The sequence below is a fragment of the Coenobita brevimanus genome, chromosome 94, assembly GCF_032717465.1.
Source record: "Coenobita brevimanus isolate Jiangsu-jjx chromosome 94, ASM3271746v2, whole genome shotgun sequence".
NCBI classification, from domain to species: domain Eukaryota; kingdom Metazoa; phylum Arthropoda; class Malacostraca; order Decapoda; family Coenobitidae; genus Coenobita; species Coenobita brevimanus.
Genome location: NC_137047.1, coordinates 7971677 through 7994676, shown reverse-complemented (window position 1 = coordinate 7994676; position 23000 = coordinate 7971677). Strand labels below are relative to the sequence as shown.

The 23000-nt window shown below is 45.7% G+C and overlaps 1 protein-coding gene across 1 annotated transcript; it reads left to right on the top strand.

The window, feature by feature from the left end:
- The first annotated feature begins 593 nt into the window (after positions 1-593).
- Positions 594-22538, top strand: LOC145412933 (chitin deacetylase 1-like). The gene is made up of 7 exons (XM_080282740.1): positions 594-665; positions 7720-7844; positions 16174-16323; positions 18374-18473; positions 19325-19413; positions 19892-20121; positions 20511-22538. The coding sequence occupies exons 1-7, from the start codon at positions 617-619 to the stop codon at positions 21343-21345; spliced, it is 1578 nt and encodes a 525-aa protein (XP_080138866.1). The 5' UTR covers positions 594-616; the 3' UTR covers positions 21346-22538.
- Positions 22539-23000: the final 462 nt, after the last annotated feature.

Below are 23000 nucleotides of genomic sequence, written 5' to 3'. Positions count from 1 at the left end.
CTTGCTGGTAATATTGTCCTGCTGGTGGCCATGTCTTGCTGGTAATATTGTCCTGCTGGTGGCCATGTCTTGCTGGTAATATTGTCCTGCTGGTGGCCATGTCTTGCTGGTAATATTGTCCTGCTGGTGGCCATGTCTTGCTGGTAATATTGTCCTGCTGGTGGCCATGTCTTGCTGGTGGTATTGTCCTGCTGGTGGCCATGTCTTGCTGGTAATACTGTCCTGTTAGTGGCCATGTCTTGCTGGTAATATTGCCCTGATAGTGGCCATGTCCCTGCTGGTGGCCATGTCCTACTAGTGATCATGTCTTGCTAGTGGCCGTGTCCTGCTAGTGGCCTTGTCCTGTTAGTGATCATGTCCTGCTATTACTCATGTCCTGCTAGCGGTCTTGCCCTGCCAGTGGCCATGTCCTGCTATCAGCCATGCCTTGCTAGTGGCCATGATCTGCCAGTAGTCATTACCTGCCAATAGCCATGTCCTGCCGGGACCCGTGTCCTACCAACAGCGTTGTCCTGGGAGTGGGCCCGGCGTGAGAGTGGGGCGAGCATCCGCAGGTATAAAAGGCGGCGGCGCCGGGTCCGCTGCTCAGTACGCGGTCACCTGAGGTACGGACAACATGACGCTATTGAGAGTGGCGCTGGGGACGCTTTTCCTCCTAGGCATCGGTAAGTAAACAGCTTTAAGGAAGAGTGTGCCCGCGGCCAAAAAGGGGCTATAAACACATCCCTCCAAAAAATGCATGCTGTTTGTTAATAAGAAGTCTTGGAAGAAAAATTTTGCTAACGGTGACAGTGAAAGTTCGTTCGTCGGTCGTCGCGAGTGGTGGACCTTCTTTTCTTTCACTACTTATTTTTCTTCGTTCCTCGTCTGGTGGAGTTGGAAGGAAAATTACTAAGTGTTCTGTGGTGTGCAAGTGTTTAACAATCACGGAGAGTGGACTATGTGTCTCTCCACCACGCTCCGTCTGTTCCACTCTGCATCTCTTCTGTCTATTCCACCTCCATCTTTTCTGTCTGTTCCGTCTGCATCTCTTCTGTCTCTTCCACCTTGAATCCGTTCTACATGTTCCGTCTACATTAATTTTCTTCTGTCTGTTCCACCTTGCATCCCCTGTGTCTGTTCTACTCTACATCTTTTCTATCTATTCCATTTACTTCTCTTGTCTCTTTCATCTATATCTCTTCTGTCTCTTTCTCTTACGTACAACTCTGCCTGCTCCACCTTGTATCCCTCCTACCTCTTCTAATTACATCTTTTGTCTCTTACCCTGACATCCTTCGATCATTCTACTCACTGCATCTCCCTCCCTCACTATCTCCATCAAAACTCTTATCCACCATCTGTTCAACCCATCCATCGGCTCTCCTCACTCTCCTGTCCCCCCTTCTCTTTCCCCAAACCACTCTTCCTCTATTCCCTCCACTACCTCCCTTCCCCTCTCTCTAAACTACCAGGTCCCTTTCTCCCTCTCGAACGCTACCATTTCCATCTCCCTTCTCTATAATCTACCGCATCACTTTCTCCCTCGTACTCTACTTGGTCTATAATCAGCTCCTCTCCCTTCCAGTAACTTACATCACCCCCTTCTCCCTTACTCATCAACCTTCACCGTTCCTTTCTATTCCAAGAACTCCCTCCCCTTCTAGAACTCTCTCTCCCTCTCTCTCTCTCCACCCAGTCCCCTTCACATGACCTCTCTCTCTCACATGCCGATCCAATTGCATAATGTCTGCCGCTCTTAATGTGACTGGTCCACCTTTTAACAATCCCGCTCCTGAGAGAGAGAGAGAGAGAGAGAGAGAGAGAGAGAGAGAGAGAGGGATGAATATTATCACATTATCTTCCATGATCGTTGTTATGAGGGAGAGTTGAGCTACCTTACGCGGCATGGAGAGGATTACTATATATGACAGAGTTGAAATCTTTCTCTTGATCAATCGTCTTCCACCAAAGCGAGCGGAATAATAACCAATCTCTCTCTCTCTCTCTCTCTGCTGCAACAAAAGCGAGTAAAATGCGATCGTAAAGCGGCAACGATTATAAGTTCGACACATTATTCTCGGGCTGTGAACATGGCCACTGTCAGGCGCCTAACACAAAGGACCCGTGTGAGAGTGACGACATATTTTCAACTCCGCGGGGAAAAATGAGAGAGAGAGAGAGAGAGAGAGAGAGAGAGAGAGAGAGAGATGGATGAAGAGGGAAAAAAAAGGAGAAAAATGGATGAAGGAGGAAAGGGAGGGGAAGAAAGATGAAGAAGGAATGGGAGAGGGAGGGAAAGAGATGAGCAACGAGGAGGAAAGACAGAAATAGACGAAGGAAGGGAAGAAACAGACTAATATGGAGAAGGGGAAGGAACAAAACAGAGATGATGAGGGGGAAAGACAGCCAAACATCTGGAGAGGAACTAGAGGGAGTGAAAACCATGAAAAGGGGGGGGGGGGAATGAGAAAATGAGAGACGAGGAAAAAGAAGCAGAATGAAGGAAAATAGTAAAGGGCTGATAATGGGAAGAGATATTGATGATGAAGGAGAGAGAATACAAAACTCGTAAAGAGAGAGAGAGAGAGAGAGAGAGAAATATCTGACTATGAGAGTGACAAAATGGTAAGCAAGCGAAGATAAAAAGAGCAGAAATGGAGAAACGAAAACAGAGCAAGATCATCAAAGAAGAGTAAAGAAAAATAACTTGATTAATGTATAATAAATAACGACTGCGGAAGAACGGGAAGTTGACATTCATGCTGAAAGTTGAGAAACTGATGGATAAAGCAAGCCATTCAAAGAGAGAGAGAGAGAGAAGGAGCGGAAACGGATGAAGCAGATAAAGGCAGAGACGGAAAGAGAATAAAGCTAGCACAACGCAACAATTGCCTGGCTAGTGACCTTCTCCTCCACAGTTAGTCATTTCCCGTGGTTGCGATTAAACTGCGTCATTGTTTTCATTATAACGACCAAAATAATGCCTATTACGTCATTACCATCACAAATATAATTACCAGTATTAATGCTGTGAATAGTATTATTACTGCTACTGTATAATATACATATTATGTTCTTGTTTTATGAGTAGGTATTGATGGTTACTGAATTGGTGTGATTTTAAATATATATATATATATATATATATATATATATATATATATATATATATATATATATATATATATATATATATATATATATATACATACACTAAAAGAGCGAATGTGGAATTTTTATTTAGTCGTGGTTAGTACACTATGGATCTGTGTGTGTGTGTGTGTGTGTGTGTGTGTGTGTGTGTCAAAAGTTGGAGGGTAGGGGTCCAGTCTACCTTCCCTCCCGCCCCCGTTTCCAGTTGACTTGAGAGACCTCCTCTCACTCTCACTTTTACCGCCCCCGCCCCCTCACCCCCTGCTGACCCGCTTTCCTCTCTACTACCTCCCTCCTCACCCCCGCAACCTCTCTCTCTCTCTCTCTCTGTCTCTCTCTCTCTCCCCTAAGCCTCACAACTCTCTTCCTCCCCACCCCCATCTCTCTCTCTCTCCCCTAAACCTCACAACTTTCCCCCCCCCTCCCTCTCTGAAAGTGTGTATAAGGACCATTGAGTAGGTATATTTTTATAGTCTGTGTGCGTGTGCAAATATACATATGACATTTACACGTGTCTGTGAAGTGTGTGCGTAAGCTAATGTATGCATGTGTGTGTATGCGTGCTAAACATGTGTGTGTGTATGTGCGAGACGTATTGAAGTACGGCCTTTCACGAGAAGATTGTGTGTGTGTGTGTGTGTGTGTGTGTGTGTGTGTGTGTGTGTGTGTGTGTGTGTGTGTGTGTGTGTGTGTGTGTGTGTACGTTGTACAAGAGTGCCATGCTAATCATTAGGTCGCGGGTTCGATTTTAGCTGATGCAAGGATCGTACTGTGGATCTGAATTTCAGTGCAACAATATCACTCAGCCCCATTTTCCCAATAAGGCACAGGGTCAGTAGGATTCTAAATAAAGACAACAATCGTAAGAGAACTATCAACACGGTGCACAGTCGAGATCTTTGGCCTGATCCACACGCAAATTCAACAACTGTAGTACTGATGCTGAGTATGCATGTATGTATGTATGTGTGTGTGCAGTATGTACTGATGGACAGACAGATAAAGACAGACAGACTGATGGATGAATGGATGAATCTCAGCAAACTTCGAATCATGACGATACTTTTTAGCGATATTTTATACATGGGATCACTGTGGGTCCAATAATTAACACCCCGTGTTTGATTCAGACTGATATCCTCTGAGATGTTTAGGTCCCCACCTGCTACGTCTTAACTGAGTGAAATGTGGGTGGCAATGGGCACAGAGTATTGTTTTATTTTGTCGGTGTTCGTGTTCATGGGTGACTATGTGCGAGATAGCATTCAGACTGAACGATGTCCTCTGAGAGGGGTCTTTTGGCTAATTTTGTGCTCCTGCAACAAGCACAGCTTTAGCAGGGCAGGCACTTCGCTGCTAGTCCCAGCGCTACTAAGTACTGGCACCAAAGTAGTGAATATATGAGGGTGTGTTGCGACACCTGATGCTTCATGGATGGACTGTTGAACTTCAGGAAATGGACTATCTGGTCTAAGTCAAAAATCGGCTACGATAAACAATACAGAGTATAATTATGCTGGCGCATGAGCGATTGTGTGTATATGTATAGGTAGGGGAGACAATGCACATGCATCCATATGTGTGTGTGTGTGTGTGTGTGTGTGTGTGTGTGTGTGTGTGTGTGTGTGTGTGTGTGTGTGTGTGTGTGTGTGTGTGTGTGTGTGTGTGTGTGTGTGTGTGTGTGTGTGTGTGTGTGTGTGTGTGTGTGTGTGTGTGTGTGTGTGTGTGTGTGTGTGCGGTTAGTTTCCCGTCCTACTAACGTACCACCCTCAGTACTTGCACGCTTTCTAGGGAAATGTGTTTGTTCACTGGTTTCCCTCGAGCTTTCTCCCCCCTCTCCCCCCCCCCTTCCCCGCTTGCCTTTCCCCTCCATCGCCAGAAGGGGAGGCACGGAGAAGAGGGAGAGAGAAAAGGGAAGGGAGAGGAGAAGGAAAGCGTGAGAAGACAAAAGGAAAGTGAGAAAGAACAGAAGATAATGGAAAGGGGTAAACACAGAAATGGAGAAAGAAAACAAGGGAAGGGATGGAGACGAGCAAAAGAAAACAGAAAGAGGCCTGGGAAGAAAACCAGAGGGAAGAAAATGGAGGAATAATGAGAACGAAGACAAAGGCTGGAGGAGGAAAAGTGATGCAAGCCGAGATATAAGGAGTGAGGAGGAAAGGGGTGAAGAGCCAATGAAGACAGAAAGGAGGAAGGAAGCCTCTGAAAGGAGAAGAAAGAAAGCGACAAGAAGACAGAAGATTATAGGTAGATAAGCAAGATATACGAAGAGGAAAAAGGAAATGAAGACAGAGTGGGAGAAAGAATGCATGGATATAGACAGTACGAAGGAAAAAGAAAGAAAAGGGAGGGCAAATGAGAGAGAGAGAGAGAGAGAGAGAGAGAGAGAGAGAGAGAGAGAGAGAGAGAGAGAGAGAGAGATGGGGGGGGTACTACTGAGGGAAAAAGAACGCAGTCTCTCCCTCCACCAAACCTTCCCAACCAAGAGGCAGGTGTTTCAAGATGGCTGACTGGGGGCGACAAGGGAAACTTATTAATGGCGGCGATAGCAGTGGATGGAAGGGGTAATAATGGACGAAAGTGGGTGGTTGAGGGTCGTTAGGGGTGGAAGTGTGTGTGTGTGTGTGTGTGTGTGTGTGTGTGTGTGTGTGTGTGTGTGTGTGTGTGTGTGTGTGTGTGTGTGTGTGTGTGTGTGTGTGGAGGCCATCCCTTGTATGTTCCGATGTCACGCAATATATATTTTTTTCTGTTTTTCATGGTCGCGTACAATCGGCAACATAAGTCTTCTCGCCTCTCTCTCTCTCTCTCTCTCTCTCTCTCTCTCTCTCTCTCTTTCTCTCTCTCTCTCTCTCTAATCTCTGTTTGTCTCTTTCTTCCCCCATCGCTCTGCATATACACGCTCCTTCCTCTTTTCATTAGTACTTTCCCTCTTTATTTTCTGTAATCCTCTTTTCAGACTTCCCCTCCTCTTTTCTTTCACCCTACCCTTCTTTTCTTCTTTAGGGCAACTTCCTCTACCCTGCCACTGAACTTCCTTTTCCTGTGTAACTCTATTTTTTCACAATGTACTTCCTATTTCCATTCTGCTAATCCCTGGTCACTTCAATTGCACGCTTCTTCCCCCTAATCCACTACCTAATACATCCACTCTCCTTAATCCACTCCTCCTTTACTTTCTCTAATCCTTTTTCCTTCCTGCTGACCCCTTCCTTCGTCGACTGTCTGTTTAATTACTTTTTTTTTTTCCCTTTTTCCTGATCTCTTTCTTTCCCTACTGCTGACTCCTTCCTTCATCCACATTCCTTTTATTTACCCTTTCCCCTTTCTGCTGGCTCCTTCCTCTTCCCTCTCTGCTGATCTCTTTCCCTCCAACTGACTCCTTCCTTCACCGACCGACCGTCCTTCAGAATAAACTGCGCACCTGCCTCCCGGTCCGCCTCAGCAGCGCCGGCTTTGTTGCGCCCTGGTGTCCGTCGGCAGAGTCATCGACCTTCGGCCTGGCAGGCGGCCAAAGCTGACGGATCATGTCCCCGGGTTTTTGTAAATAATCGACGGCGGCGGCGGTGGTGGGGGTCTGGTAGCGTCGTGGGGCTTTCTTTCACCCTTGGGCCACGGGAGGGGGAGTGGTTGGCGGAATTGCATGAAATCGTCTGGCGTTTCGCTGGAATAAAACTCAAAAGTAGTTCAGTTTTTAATCAATCTGTTGCTATAAACTGCTCTGAAGTAATAAAATTTTCAAATTAACAGGAATAAAAGATAAATTTCGTACTCTGCAGCGAAGTTTAGATAATCCGGTAGCTGAGACGGTATAAACTCTGCTTAATTATTTACTATACCCTTTTTACTCTAATTTGGCCTAGAATTACCATCTCTCCATCTTGAATGTCGAGTCGTAACACTAGATTGACACTAGACTATTGTGCTAGTCACGAAGAAGTGTTGGCGACAGTATACAGATCCGTGTCACTGTCTCGTTCTGCCACCGAGTCACGGGAAATAAGGTGCAAAAGAAAGAAAATCGGAGCCAGGTTGAAGTGAGAGAAGTATAGCACCTGTTCACTTCTCCTCCCTGTCTCCCTCTTGACCTGTTTCCTCCCCTCCCCCTGCCTCTGACCTGTTTCCTCCCCTCCCTCTGCCTCTGACCTGTTTCCTCCCCTTCCCCTGCTTCTGACTTGATTCCTCCTCCCCCTGCCTCTGACCTGTTTCCTCTCCTTCCCCTGTTTCTGGCTGTTTCCTTCCCCGTACCCCTGCCTCTAACCTGTTCTTTTTACTTTTTTTTTTTTGCTGCCTTTGCTCCGTTTCCTTTCCTCTCTATTTTGCTTCCTCCCCTCTAACCTCTCCCCTCTGGTCTGTTTCCTCCCTCCCTTTCCTGTTTTCCCTACTTATTTCCCTGTCATGAACATGTTTTCTCTCCTTTAGGTGTTTCTTCTCTCTATTCCATCCTCTAACCTGTTTCCTTTCCTCCTTCTCTTGACCTGTTTCCTCCCCTCTTCATCTGTTTCCTCTCCTCCTTCTCTGCCCTGTTTCCTCCGCTCTCTCTCCTGTTTCCTCCCCTCTAACCTCCCCCCTCTCTCTCTCCCACAGCGGCTGGCCAGGACGACGCTGAGAATGAGGAGTTCTTAAAGACCCTGTGTACCGACAAGGGCCCCGGGGAGTGGTTCAGGCTGACGGCTGAGGATTGCAGGAACGTCATCCAGTGCACTGAGGCCGTGAGTATATTATCAACTTCATTCACTCATTCGAAAGTCAGGTTACATAGGGATATACCGTCAGGCTACAAAGGGAAATACTGCACTGTGTAATGATACTGGGCCACCGTCACATCAAAGGTTCGATATGGCCAACGACAAAGGTTCCCCAAATTGACGGTTCCTGTTTCTGAGCGTCGTGGGCCCTGCGGTGTCTGTGGCTGCCCTGGTACCGTGTTCCCCGATGTAACCTCATTTTGTAACCAGCCTGTACTTTCTGGTGGTTCGTGACAACAGCGTAGCATCGAGAGTTACAACACATCACTCGTTTTTCTGACATTTCTCTGCTGATCTTCAATCTCCTCTGCTGGTGTTGCGTCTACCTTGCACACACGCCCTCTTCGCCGCAATGTTGCATCACTCTCTCTGGACATTATTCTGAACTATCTGTCAGCAGGCCTTCCCCCACTACGGATGCTACGCAGCACCGATCTTCTCACACACACTCATCTCTTTCCCATTCAGATCTCTAACTGCAAGGATTACCCGATGTTCTCAGTCCTTAGTGTGCATATCAACAAGTCAAGTATCTTTGCTTACAAACTCTAGTCTTCCAAACAAATGTGTCAAGGCATCTCAAAGTGAACGGGTCTTGGCTTGGGGTTTCCTTCGACCATCCTTGGAGGGAGATACATCACTGCACCTTTTATACCTTGATCAACTTTATTTATGTATTTATTTTGCACCAGCAACTAGGTAGCAGATGTCCACAATAAGGTGTAATAGGTGTTGATGCGAGCGAGGCGTGTTCCAGCCCGGTAGGTTTTGTTGAAGATTTATTCTGCACAGTTTTTTTTTTTCAAATCTATCACTTTCCACGTTTAGTTTCACATGTTCTTTGGTTGATGTTATTTTCGTTTTGCTGTTTGCTTTCCTTCAGAATCATACAAACGCGTCACGACTTGGGACAGGAGTTAAAGTTCCATTTCACTCGCTTTGTGTATAGTGACAGCAATACCAGACATCAACACCCCCCCCCAAAAAAAAAAAAAAAAAAAAATCACATCATCTCACAAAACTGAATATTTTAAAGGATCTTCAATCACACGAACTACCCTTAAAAAATCGTAACTTGAATAACGTCAGAGGCAGGGCCATTTTAAGAATACTTTTGATATTTAAAACATTCTGGTCATATGGTCATAGTAATTTTTCACAGAGATTTCACAAACATATACTTCATTCATGTAAGTTCCAAATTTTGACAAAACTACGCCTTTAAAGTCTGTTCCCATTTACACCCCCCACCCACACTCACACACCGACCTGAGGAGTAAATCTGGGCTGTGTGTAGGTGTTCTCGTTCGCTCGCTTGAACAACACGCATGAGATCTTTAACACAGCTCCTTAACCTACACACAGACTAAAGTGGTCATAGGGATTAACATGGTGATATATACAGCACAGACCCGTATAAACGCATGTATGTATGTATCTATGTAACGTACGTATGTATGGATGGAGGAAGGTAGGGAGGGAGGGATGTCGGAAACTCAACACGTTCTTACCTACCCCGAGGCCATTTCACTGCTGTCACTAACCACGTACAAATTCCCACATACGCTATATTATTATGCTCCAATTTCTGAATGTTTGTTTATAACCGTAACACTGCAAAAACGGCACAACGTAATGCAATTTTTCTCAGAGCATGATACGTCAATATGCTCTAACTTGAAGAATAGAACAATTTCCAGTCCAATCGGGCCACCGGATCCCGAGTTATGACTCATATCTGGCCTTTACCCTCAAATTTAATATCTGCTTTTAGTGGAGAGGATGGATTCGTCCTAGGTCTGACATTGAAATTACCAGCATGACAGAATTGAGAAGAATGACGTTTTTGTTGTATTATCATTCTCTCGCCTCTCCTTCCTCCCTCCTCATACTCCTTTAATTGTGTACTATAATGCTATAGTATAATTTAGTATTACAGCAAACACTACTATCCTGCCTCTCTCTTTCTTTTCTCAACGGGTGTCCCAGCAGGATAAAAATAAGAGAAAATTCCTCACACCATCTCGCTCACGGCATGAGCGATTAAAATTTCTGTTTCCTTTCGACTGAAAATAGAAACTGACTTGATATCGAACGGTGGCAGCCAAAGGCAGCCTTTAAGCGAGTAATAATAATAATAATAATAATAACAACAACAACAACAACAAAATTAATAATAATAACAATAATTATAATAATAATAATAATCGTCCTGAAGCTGTTGGTACAGAAATATTTACCAGGCACAGAGGTTTATATTTTTGCATGTAAAGTACTCTGAAGGCCTACTACCAGTAAAGTGCACTTTGTGAGCGCGTGACGAAAGAGCGAGCAAGCATTCGTACATATGCCTATCATCATAATTTCAGCTTAGTGTAAACTTTCAACATTTTTGGTGAGGTACTTGAACAATAACAGAAGAATAACAGAGCTAAAATATTTACTTTCTCACGTTCTCTCTCTCTCTCTCTCTCTCGTTTTCTCTCAGGATGTGCATATAGCGAGGCACCGTAGCATTTATCACACGCGCAATGATCAATTCTCTGCTCCCAACTTGCCGTGTCACCGAAATGCGTCAGCAAACGCTTGGTTATTGATCGAATGATAAAACCCAGAAATGGGGTGATTACCCTTGCTGATTTCACCCTCTAAACATAGAAAAACGTTCATGCAAAATTATGAGCGTGATATTCGATACCGAATTGTTAGAATTCATGCAAGAATACATAGTGTTACAACAGGAAACTTTTTAAATTCGATTTCATAGTGAAGCATGTCAACTGAAGCCCTTGGCACATTCCCTTGGAAAGCTGGAATTCCAAGGGGTTTCTTTGGTTTCAGGAGTAAATACTGTATATAGCTAAAAACAAAATTTATTGAATATATCTATTACCTGCTGAAAAAATCTCTATCTCACACAGCAGAAAAGTTATTAGCCTCAGAAAACCATCGCGATCGGGCCATGTCGTGTCGGGCAGCTCATTTCTCAGCTGAACGTAGAGTGAACATCGCTTAGCTCGTTGCACTCGCTCGTTCACAGCTACACTTGCGAAACTGATGACGCCACATGGGCACTAACGCCCACCGTCCATATTGAATACATATTAGGACTATTCATTAAGGCTGGTGTGATGATACTGGCGGGGGATTCTCCTTGAGTTTTGTGAATGATTTGTTGAGCCTGTATTAAAGAAAGCAGGATTCGTATAATGCTCCTTGCCCCCGCCTCACCTCAACTTCGCGTCCTTTCACACAGCAGTCCTACATCCTTACCACTTGAAAACCTCGAACTCGTACCCCAACGCCATTAAACTGATATCGCTCCGAGTGTTAATGTAAACCTTGGAGTGCTTCATTCGCTCTCTCTCTCTCTCTCTCTCTCTCTCTCTCTCTCTCTCTCTCTCTCTCATACCGGTTAGTCCAGTCTGGGGTCCTGTCTGTCCTTGTGAGCGAGTCCAATGATTGTACACTCCCTCCCTTCACTACCCTCACACGGGTTGCCTAACAGTACTTGTCTGCCTGTCTGTCTCTGTCTGTCTGTCTGCTCTCTCTCTCATTCTCTGTCCGTCCCTGTCTCTCTTCCACCTCTCTATAGGCACTATGTTTGCGGGAAAGTCTCTCTCTCTCTCTCTCTCTCTCATACCCGTCTACCTGGTATTCCTATCCAATAATACCAGTTCTTCCTTCATTATCTTCCTATCTTAATACCAATCCAGTCGTCCCTGTCCAATTCACCTTCAGTACCTGTCCGGTAATGTCTACCTGTCTCAATTAAAGAGAGAGAGAGAGAGAGAGAGAGAGAGAATGTTAGCTTGTTAATTGCAAGCATGCGTGCCAACAAGGACATGCCGCACTCAATTAATACTCTCTCTCTCTCTCTCTCTCTCATCTAGTCGACTATCGCTTACTTCCTGCTTAACATTCATTCCTCTTCAGAACGACTACCTCTTTATCTACCCCTATCACCTGTGGTAATATTTGTGATTTATTTTTCACATTAAATTCTACCTACTTGTGAGCTTACTACCTATTTTTCCCCCTTCTACCTACCTACTTACCATCCTACCTACCTACTTACCTACTACCTACCTACGTGCCTACCTACCTATCTACCTGAATTATAAGTCACACTGATCCACATTCTCTCTCTCTCTCTCTCTCTCTCTCTCTCTCTCTCTCTCTCTCTCTCTCTCTCTCTCTCTCTCTCTCTCTCTCTCTCTCTCTCTTTCTTGCCCCAACACTTTACTAAAGGTCACTTGGCGGAGGACCTCTCTCCCTCTCTCTCTCTCTCCTACCCTCCCTTTCCCTCCCCTCCAAAATTCCCTCCAATCCTTTCTCTCACCTACCACCTAACCTCTCTCTCTCTCTCTCTCTCTCTCTCTCTCTCTCTCTCTCTCTCTCTCTCTCTCTCTCTCTTTCGCTCTATTGATCCGAAAATAAATAAATAATAACAATACAGGTGAGGTTAATAAGAATACAGGAAAGGTAACACAAGCCCTGAATATCAAGGTCTACTTTAACGTCCGCACAAGGCCGAATTACTGTACTTCTTTCTCTCACTAAGATACAAAAAAGCACACACACACACACACACACACACACACACACACACACTGGCCGGATTTTTAATGAAGTCATCAGAGTATGTTTGTTCTAGATCCATCTCTCTCTCTCTCTCTCTCTCTCTCTCTCTCTCTCTCTCTCTCTCGTATACATACCCACTCATCGAAATACACTTTACATCCCGGTATACACACGACCTCGAAACACATACACGTACATACATATACACTCATTAACAAATACATAATATACAGTACAGTACACTCACCGACTTGAGAGAGAGAGAGAGAGAGTCACACCTGATTTCCTACTTTCTCTTCGCCTCCTGCTGGCTCCTTCACTCCACCTGCCTCTCTCTCTCTCTCTCTCTCCCTCTCTTGTGTTGTAAGGCTCACTCTACTCTCATCCTACCCGACTCTTCATTTTCCTTTCTACCTCACTCACCCACCTGCCTACCTTATTCCCTTCATCTACATGTCTACTTCACCTACCACGTGCTCAGTCTTACACGTGCCACATCTACCAACACGTGCTTTATCTATCGTATGTCCCATCCATAAACACGTGCTTATTATTCCACGTGCCCCATTTATGAACACGTGCTTGATCTACCACGTGCCACATCAATCAACACGTGCATCTGCCACCTGTCTTCTGCACTCGCCTTTTACCTGCCACAGTTACAACGTTTAACACATTTTTATTGTCTACGTAGATCAATTGCAGTCTACCACAATCACCTACAAAGTCTACCACAAGTACCACCTTTGCACCAGAAATACTACCACAATCACCAACCACCAACCACAATCACCTGTCAACCACAGTTATCTGCTACCTATCCCACGGTCTATTCGTTACCTTCAGTCTACCACCATCCCCACGACAACTTCACCACAATTACGTAAAGCACACTGATTACACACTCCCTGGGGTTGGCGGTAACAGACAACTCTCACATACTAGATGCCTGTGGACGTGGCCATGGACAGGCACACACGCACATGCAAACCTTCAGTAACACACACAGGTGCACATATAAATCGTATCCTAAAAACTTTCACAAACAGATGTGCTCTTAGACATACACAAACGCTACAAACTTACACACACACACACACACACACACACACACACACACACACACACACACACACACACACACACACACACACATTAACACACGTCCACGAACAAAAACACATGACACCAAGTATGTGAAGACACGCTCATGAAACCAACAACTACATATTGTAATACACACACACACACACACACACACACACACACACACACACACACACACACACACACACACACACACACACATTGTCTCCGTAATGGGTGTTGAGCAGGGCGGTTGGTTAATGATTGCCAGCGGTATTATGACGTCATTCGAGTCGCTCACGTAAAGTGTCGCACGTCATTAATCTTGAGAGAGAGAGAGAGAGAGAGAGAGAGAGAGAGAGAGAGAGAGAGAGAGAGAATTAAAGGGTACAGGTTGTTACTTCACAGATAATTGTCTAATACAAACATAAGCACACAAAACTACACACACACACACACACACACACACACACACACACACACACACACACACATGACGTCACGTAGCCTCAATTTTGTCAAGAATGAGGTTAAACTCACAGCAGACTCTCACACCAGTCCTTCAAATCACACCACCACCAGCAACACCACCACCACCACACCCTCAACACTACACCACCACCACATTCTCACACCACCACCACCACACTCTCACGACACCACTACATTCAGGCAACACGACATCACGCCTTCACACCACCATCATCACCATAATCTCCATTACCACATCTCACCGGTAAACCATATTCTTACATCACCAACACCACAACGTCGCAACACCACCACCGTCACCACATCCCTTACACCATTCCACTTCTTACACGATCATCACACCCCCACAACGCTACAGCACATCTCCACACGATTAACACCACACCTCACAACACCACACACCCCTTCCGCTCGTGAACAGCTTTCCTAAACTTTATAAAAAAAAAATTTCTAACCTTCTTCAGAAAAAAAATAAAGGAAGTCATCGGGTTGAAGGGAATAACATCTCACCTCGTATCACTATCACACTGTCATCATCTAAACTCTTAACAACACTATTTCACCTCCCTTCAACACAACTGTGCAATACAACACCCTGACACACCCTTTCCCATCCCCCTTCCCACCCTACGACTCCTTCATTCCCACAAACACACCCTTTTACTCCCACCAACACGCACTCCCACTTACACATTCCTAATCGCACCAAAATCACATCGTGAAATATGATGGAGGGTTAGGGAAGGGATGAAATGAGATGTGAAGTGTTGAGCTGTGAGAAGGGTGGGATAGACAGGAGGCTACGTTGTGTGTGTGTGTGTGTGTGTGTGTGTGTGTGTGTGTGTGTGTGTGTGTGTGTGTGTGTGTGTGTGTGTGTGTGTGTGTGTGTGTGTGTTGTCGAGGTTATTGTGCAACTCCATCATACTTACATCACTCCTGCAACTCCACCCTTCGTCTTCCGTCTCCTCTACTCACCTCCAGCTCTCTCTCTCTCTCTCTCTCTCTCTCTCTCTCTCTGACTTCTTACCTTTAACCCGCTGCTACTTTCTCCTCTCTCGCATCTGGAAAGCTTTATCTGAATCTAATATAAGACCAGTTTCTGTTACTGTTCTCTCCACACTGTTATTTGTTTTCTTTATTACAAAACCAACTTTCAAGATACAGAATTTAGGAGAGAGATTATTTAGAAGTCAAACTTCCATTTTGACTTTGTATTTATTGTGACATTTAAATATATAGTTCAATAATTATTTGTAACAGTGACTTATTAGGTTGGAAATAATTTTTGTTTCTATTCATACGAACAACTGAACTTTCATTCAAGCAAAGCCATCATCATCACATCTACCATCATCACCACACCACAACCAAAATCATCCCATCTTCACAACCACACCTACCTTCACAGCCACACCACTAACCACCACACCTGCCCTCATAACCACACCACTATCCCACACCACTTACCACCACACCTGCCCTCATAACCACACCACTATCCCACACCACTTACCACCACACCTGCCCTCATAACCACACCACTATCCCTCACACCTACCACCACTACTGCATCATCACCATACCACCCACTATCACCACACCGTCACAGTAACACACCACCGTATCATTCTCCCTCCTATAAACTATCACACTCTCTCTGCTTCGTCACAGTTCCGTTATCACCCTTTCAAGGTCTAGCATACCATTACCTCACCCTTCCCCCTACCACCACACCCTCATTTTCCACCAACACCACACCTACCACCACCAACTCAAAAACACTAGAATGACGGCCTTGGCTTCTGCACTGGCACGAAACTTCCAAAGGTGACTAGAATATTTTTGATCACGTATTATTATCAGAGGCGAGGTTCAGTGTTTCTCCTAGGGCAGTCTTAAGTTAGGGCCTCTACACTTCGATAAGAGGAGGGTTTGCCTGTGTGTGTGTGTGTGTGTGTGTGTGTGTGTGTGTGTGTGTGTGTGTGTGTGTGTGTGTGTGTGTGTGTGTGTGTGTGTGTGTGTGTGTGTGTGTGTGTGTGTGTGTGTGTGTGTGTGTGTGTGTGTGTGTGTGTGCGCTTTCCTCTATTTAATCTCCGACTTCCCTAACCCCTCTCTTTCTCCTTCTCCTCAGGGCCTACAAGCGCTGCAATGCCCCCACGGCCTCTCCTTCGACCTCAACCTGCAGACCTGCCAGTGGAACGATCAGGTCAAGAACTGCGGAGAGAAGGTCAAGAAGAAGAAGGTGAAGCCTCTCCTGCAGACCATCGAGCCTCTCTGCCAGGTGAGTGTTGCACGAAATATAGTCAAAACACACACACACACACACACACACACACACACACACACACACACACACACACACACACACACACACACACACACACACACACACACATAACCTACAGTAAAAGACTCTCGCCAAATTCGTGAGACCGACTACAAACTTCACGAAATAATTTACTAAAACGTGTAAAAACAAATGACTCAGAGATTTAGCTGCAGCGACTCCGGCAGATCCCTTTGAGTCATCTCGGTGAGGAAATAACACAAGAGTCATCTGAATTACTGTGATGAAATATAATGATAGTGAGGACATCCATGGTAAAAAAAAAAAAAAAAAAGTAATTATGACTCAGTGGTCATGAACACAGTCGTCTATATTATTAATATGGACGGGGTAGGGGTGAGAAGTTAAGGGAGGAGGGGTTAAGGGGGGAGGGGAGAATAATGCTTACTTCCTCAATCAAGTCTCTTGCAAGCCGCATAAGACAGTCACCGAGAAAAATTTCAAGGCCGTTCTTGGGAACTCAAACTCAGTCGGTAATACGAATACAACAAACAGCAACAACAATAACTACTATTAGCATTACTACTATTACTACTACCACTACTACTACTACTACTATATAAATCCCGTACTGAAAAATCCGCAAGTTCATTCTCGCTTGAGATTTTTCTGAGCCACGGACGCCAGACAAAGCTCAATGTCTCGCCTCACTGGTCACCTTACTTAAAAATATAAAAGAAAAAAAAATACATAAAAGAAATAGCGGATGAGTATTGTAACATGAGTAAAAGATGATGCACAATGTAGTCGTGTTACTGAAAAATAATAAAAAATGAATGAGGTGGTGGGTAAAAAAAAATCTGACAACAAAATGAAGTGATGCGTCATATAACGAAAAAAAGGGTTAGCCGCTGAGTAATAAATGAGTTTGTTGGTAGGTTATGCAGATAAAGTAATGAGGCAAAAAAAAAAATAAATAAAATATAATTGAGGTGGGTGATGAGTGAATGCAGATCGGTGGCGGTAAGAAGCATTGAGTAAGACACTGAGAAACACCCTCCATTTATTCCCTTACTAGCATGACATTTTTATTTATTTATTTATTTATATATTTGTTCACTCATTTGATATTCCTGTTCCTGGCTGGCGATAAAACACTATTCATTTTTACGGAGGTCCTCTCGTAGTGAAGGGACTAGAAATAACTCCAATAAATCCAGGTACAGACAGCCCTAGCATGTATTCAATATGGACGGTGGGTATCAGCGCCGAAGTGGTGACATGTGGAGGTGTATTGTTGGTAGGAGGACCGCTAGGCCTTAAGGGACAGGCTCTTAAGCGGAAACATTAAAAAACAATGTTTTCAAAATTGCCAATGTAACCGTCTGGCGCTAGTTAGGGAAAACAGAGATTGACAGGTCCTCCTCGAGGCTTATGTAAGAGAGTAAAAATTGAAAAAGTAAAGAGTGAGGACCTGAAAGAATGTGAGCGAGACATACCGAGCGAGTGAGTGAGTGAGTGAGAAAAAACAAAGTCAGGATAAGACGAGGGGAGTGAGTGTGCGTGACTGCCATGAGTGATTAAACCATTACTGCCTGAAATTGATACACATGGCGTTTCGCAGGGGTGGTTTCTAGCGTACCGCCCTTCGCTTACAGGCTCATCGGTCCTAGCTTGATTGCCCTCTCCCTCATCAACTTTTAAATATCCGAGTGTCCCGGTGTGTCGTTAGGCGGTAAAGGGTTTAGTCTGGTAAAGGCAGGGCTGAGAAACACTGCAGGAATCACAGTAGGTAAATGCGAATAAAAGCAACTGACTATTTAAATCTGCAAAAGCAAGTGAGTAAGAGAGACAGGGTGAATATGAGTGAAAATGACTGAATGAGCGAGAGACAGGGTAAATATGAGGGAGTGAGCGAGGAAGAGAGAGGGTGAATATGAATAAATGTGAGTGAGGAAGAGAGACAAGGTGAATATGAGTAAAAGTGAGTGAGTGAGCAAGGCAGAGTAAACATGACACCCGCCGTTCCTTCTTGCCCCTACAGGAAAACTTCTTGGCCTGCGGTGACGGTACGTGTATGGACCGCCAGCTCTTCTGTGACGGAAAGCCAGACTGCAGCGATCTGTCCGACGAGAATGCTTGCGGTACGTTTCAGTGCATTTATCTATCTATCTGTCTATCTAACCGCGCATCTACTTTTCTTGTACTTCCGCCTCTACCTCTGCATCTAACAACCCTTCTCCTAACAACTCTACCTCTACTTCTTATTTTGGCTTATACATTCCTTCCATCAACGATACACACAGTGAACAACAATCATCTTTCCGCCATTTGTAGCAGTAATAGTTGTGGCCTCAGACTCAGCTAAGCGTGAACCCGACAGACTCAAGCTTGACGTTATCCTCAGTCTACATCCCCCTTTCAATGGCTAGGGAGTTTACCGAGAGGCCTTTGTATAACTGGGCAGTGAAGTAAGCCGGCTATTTCTGCACCACCACGCGAAGGCACCCCCCCTCTCAAGCACCCATACTAATTGTGAAGCAGTAATACATTTCTCCGTAGAGCCACAGAAATGTAAAGCACTCCATATTTTCAGTCGCCATCAATCATTCATGTACAGAGCCTCGCATACTCATCAGTTTCCACTCACTGTCACTGGCTCATCTATCCACAAGGACACATGTTCAGTGACCCACACCACTTCCTCCTGACCTCTTTAGTCATCACCGGTATCTCTATCATCTTTTCCAAGTTCCACCATTATTCTAGCAGTATTTGTATATTTCTTTGCGGTTTCCCAGTTGCTATTCTTTTTTAATGTAGCGACTCTGCAACACCTACTGAAGGCAACGTTAGCTACATTTAATAACTTCTGAGCATAAATTAGCTTTTCATCAAACACCTTCTGAAACAAAGTTAACTAATGCACATTTAACACTTTCCAAACGCTAATTTAGTTATATTTAAGAATTTGGTTGTGTCTCCCCCCAAACAGACGTGGACAATGACCCCAACAGCGCCCCACCCTGCAACCAGGACGAGTGCCGTCTCCCTGACTGCTTCTGCTACCACAGCGGCAACGAGGTCAGTAGCACTCGGGTCGTTTCAGTCCACCGTTAACAGTCATGGGCAGGGAGGTGTACGGTTACAAGCAGGATGCAAGTAATACAAACGCCAAAGATAGTCTGAGTAAAATTTCATAGTCAAGAACCTGTAACTGGTTTTAAGGTTTTTGCAAAGATGTTCCGCTCCCTTGCCCCTGATTGGCTTATATTTTTCACGCTATTGCTATTAGTTTCTATTGGTACTGAACAGAACAAAGCGATAATCCCACTAAAAAACGTAGCTCTGGTAACACTCTCACACCAACATTCACTCAATCGTCGCCCAGCACTCAAGTTCTGCGTATGACCCAATTTCGCCATGTTAAGATAAACAGACCACACTACTTACACCATAATTACCCGCCACATAATTCCCGGTTCATCTCCACCCCACAAATACTACCTCAACCTACATAATTCACATGGCTATTCCCTGTTCTTCTCGTCCCCCGCCACAGATCCCCCACAACATGCCGATACAGGAGGTTCCCCAGATGATCACCATCACCTTCGACGACGCCATCAACAACAACAACATGGACCTGTACCAGCTGATCTTCGACGCCCGCTTAAACCCCAACCAGTGCTCCATCAAGTCCACCTTCTTCGTCTCCCACAAGTACACCAACTACTCCGCCGTACAGGAGATGCATAGACTCGGCCATGAGATTGCTGTACACTCCATCAGGTGGGTAACAGTGGAGGCAGACAGGATAGAGGGAGGGAGGGAAGAGTAGACAGGAAGGAGGAAAGAAGACATGAAGATGGAGGAAGGGTGGGAAGAAGAGACAGGAAGGATGGAGGGAGGGAGGGCAGAAGAGACAGGAAGGATGGAGGGAGGGAGGGAAGAAGAGACAGGAGGGATAAAAGATGGGGCTGACAGTGGTGGTATGAAAAAATGAGGAAGAGAGATAGGGGGGAGAGATGAAGAGATGGATGAGAGGGAAATAAAAGGGAGGGGAAAGAGATACGGCATAATGGAAAATAAAGCAGATGAGAGAGAGAGAGAGAGAGAGAGAGTATTTTATTTACCTTTCTCCTAGACTAACGAGCGAGTCTGTTTTTCCTTTCTTTCAGCCACAACGACAGCGAATCCTTCTGGACGGAGGCCACGGAGGATCAGTGGGAGCAGGAGATGGCCGGGGCTCGCGTCATCGTCGACCGTTTCGCCAACATCACCGACAACTCCGTCATCGGTGTGCGCGCTCCCTACCTGCGCGTGGGCGGCAACAACCAGTTCAAGATGATGGAGAACAACGCCTTCCTCTACGACTCCACCATCACCGCCCCCCTGCAGAACCCTCCCCTGTGGCCCTACACGCTGTACTACCGCATGCCCCACGTCTGCCACGGTAACATGCAGGTCTGCCCCACCCGCTCCTTCGCCGTGTGGGAGATGGTCATGAACGAGCTGGACCGCCGTGAGGACCCCGATGTTGAAGCTCCTCTGCCAGGCTGCGCTATGGTTGACTCGTGCTTCTCCAGCAAGCCCACCGCGGACCGCTTCTACCGCTTCCTGCAGAACAACTTCGACCGCCACTACCTCACCAACAGAGCTCCCCTCGGCCTCTGCTTCCATTCCGCCTTCCTCAAGAACGATCCTGAGATCCTGGACACCTTCCTGTACTGGCTGGACGAGACCCTGGCCAACCACGACGACGTGTACTTCCTGACGATGACCCAGGTGATTCAGTGGATGCAGGACCCACGCCCCATCTCCCAGCTGAAGAACTACGACCCCTGGAAGGACAAGTGTGTGGTGCAGCAGGGACAACCATACTGCTTCGGCGGCACCAACTGCGAACTGAACACCGATGAGCTCCCCGGCGAGACCCTGCGCCTGAACACCTGCATGCGCTGCCCCAACAAGTACCCCTGGCTCAAGGATCCACTGGGAGAGGGATACTTCTAGACGCTTTATAAACACACAAAACACAAACACACATACAGAGATTAAAAAAAAAAAAAAAACATAACAACTAGACGTACTGTACTTTGCTTGCTGCCGTCCACCTCTTCTCCAAAAATTTGTAGTAACATTCAACCTTTTCCTCCTCACTCTGTTGTCCCCCCCCACCCCCACCCCCACTCACTCACCTTGCCTCACCTTCACCTCAGCCCCCCATCTTTCCCTCCCTCCCCTCCCTCTCTTCCTTCATTTCCTCCCTCCCTCCCTCCCTTCCTTCTACAAGACGTGCAGCTTCATCCCTGTATATATTGTTTTATAATTTGTAAATGCCTGTGTCAAGTGGTCGTGCCCTCAGCCCCAGACCGTCACCCTCACTCGGCATATCCCCCTGATCCCCCCCTCCCTACCAGGTCAAGGCAGGTCATGGGGGGGTGGATGAAAGGTCAGGTGCTCCTCCCGGGTGACATGTGACGACCTCATTTTCCATATTTATTGTGGCTGGAGGTGACCCCGTGTTCTACTGCCCCCGTCCCACCCCGCCCTTTCGCTCGACCCCCCTCCCCCGACCCACTCCTCCAGTACTTAGTGAGTGGGTGGATGGGTGGGTCAGTCAGCAATACTTTACTGACTGGATGAACTGATGGGGAAGTGAATGGGTAGGAATACAGAGAGCGAGAGACAGCAATTTGTCAAGTTTACTTTTTACAAACTGGAAGAACGGATAAAGGGAAGTGAGAAGAGGTGAAAGAAGAGAGACAGGGAAAGGAGAGGGATGATGGAAATAAGGGAAAAAAGAGTTAACAGATAACAGGGAGGTGACAGGAATTGAGGGAATGTTAAAGGATGAAAATGGATGCTGGAAAGACAGGAAATTTAGAAAGACTAGGAGTGAGGGGTGAAGGAGAGATGAAAAAAAAAAAAAATGGCACAAGATTAACGAAGTGAAAGGAGCTAAGGAGAATGAGGGACAACAGGGACGAAAAAAGTGGCAGAGAGAGGTAGAGGAGCGAAGGGGCGGGGGGGCATAGAACCAGGGTGTGTGTGTGTGTGTATGTGTGTGTGTCGACAAGCAGCGGCCACACCGAAGAGGGTCAACATAGCTGTGATCATCGTCTAGAGTAAACAAAACATGCCCTCGACTTTGTTTGTACCTTCCTTATTACGTTTCATGTTACCCAATAAAGAAAAAAACATTACTCCTACGTAGCTCTTTTTATTTTCTCGTATCCTTGCTTTGCTATTTCCCGAAACTACTACGCCAAGGGTAAAAACATCAATGGAAAACTCCCGTCTGAGTGAAGGTAAGGTACTTTGCACAGGACCGAATACTCAAGACATAGCTGGAGTTTTTTGATCATGTACTGTTCTACGCCACGGTACTGTAGCCTCCAGCACTTGCAAGAGATGATATAGGACTGAGGATATTCCTATATAAGTTGTTGTGACTCGGTGGTTAACGCACTCGTCTAGCGATGCGTGTGCTTCGAGTTTCGGCCTCAAACCCACACCACGGAGGACATTTAAAATGGGTGATTGTCGGGTGTCGTTTCTGTAGCTTGTATATATTCACACCCTGACACGTACACAAACACAGCCATTACAACACATCAAACTTCACATGCATCACTCTTCCTACGGACAAACCATCTCCATTCGTG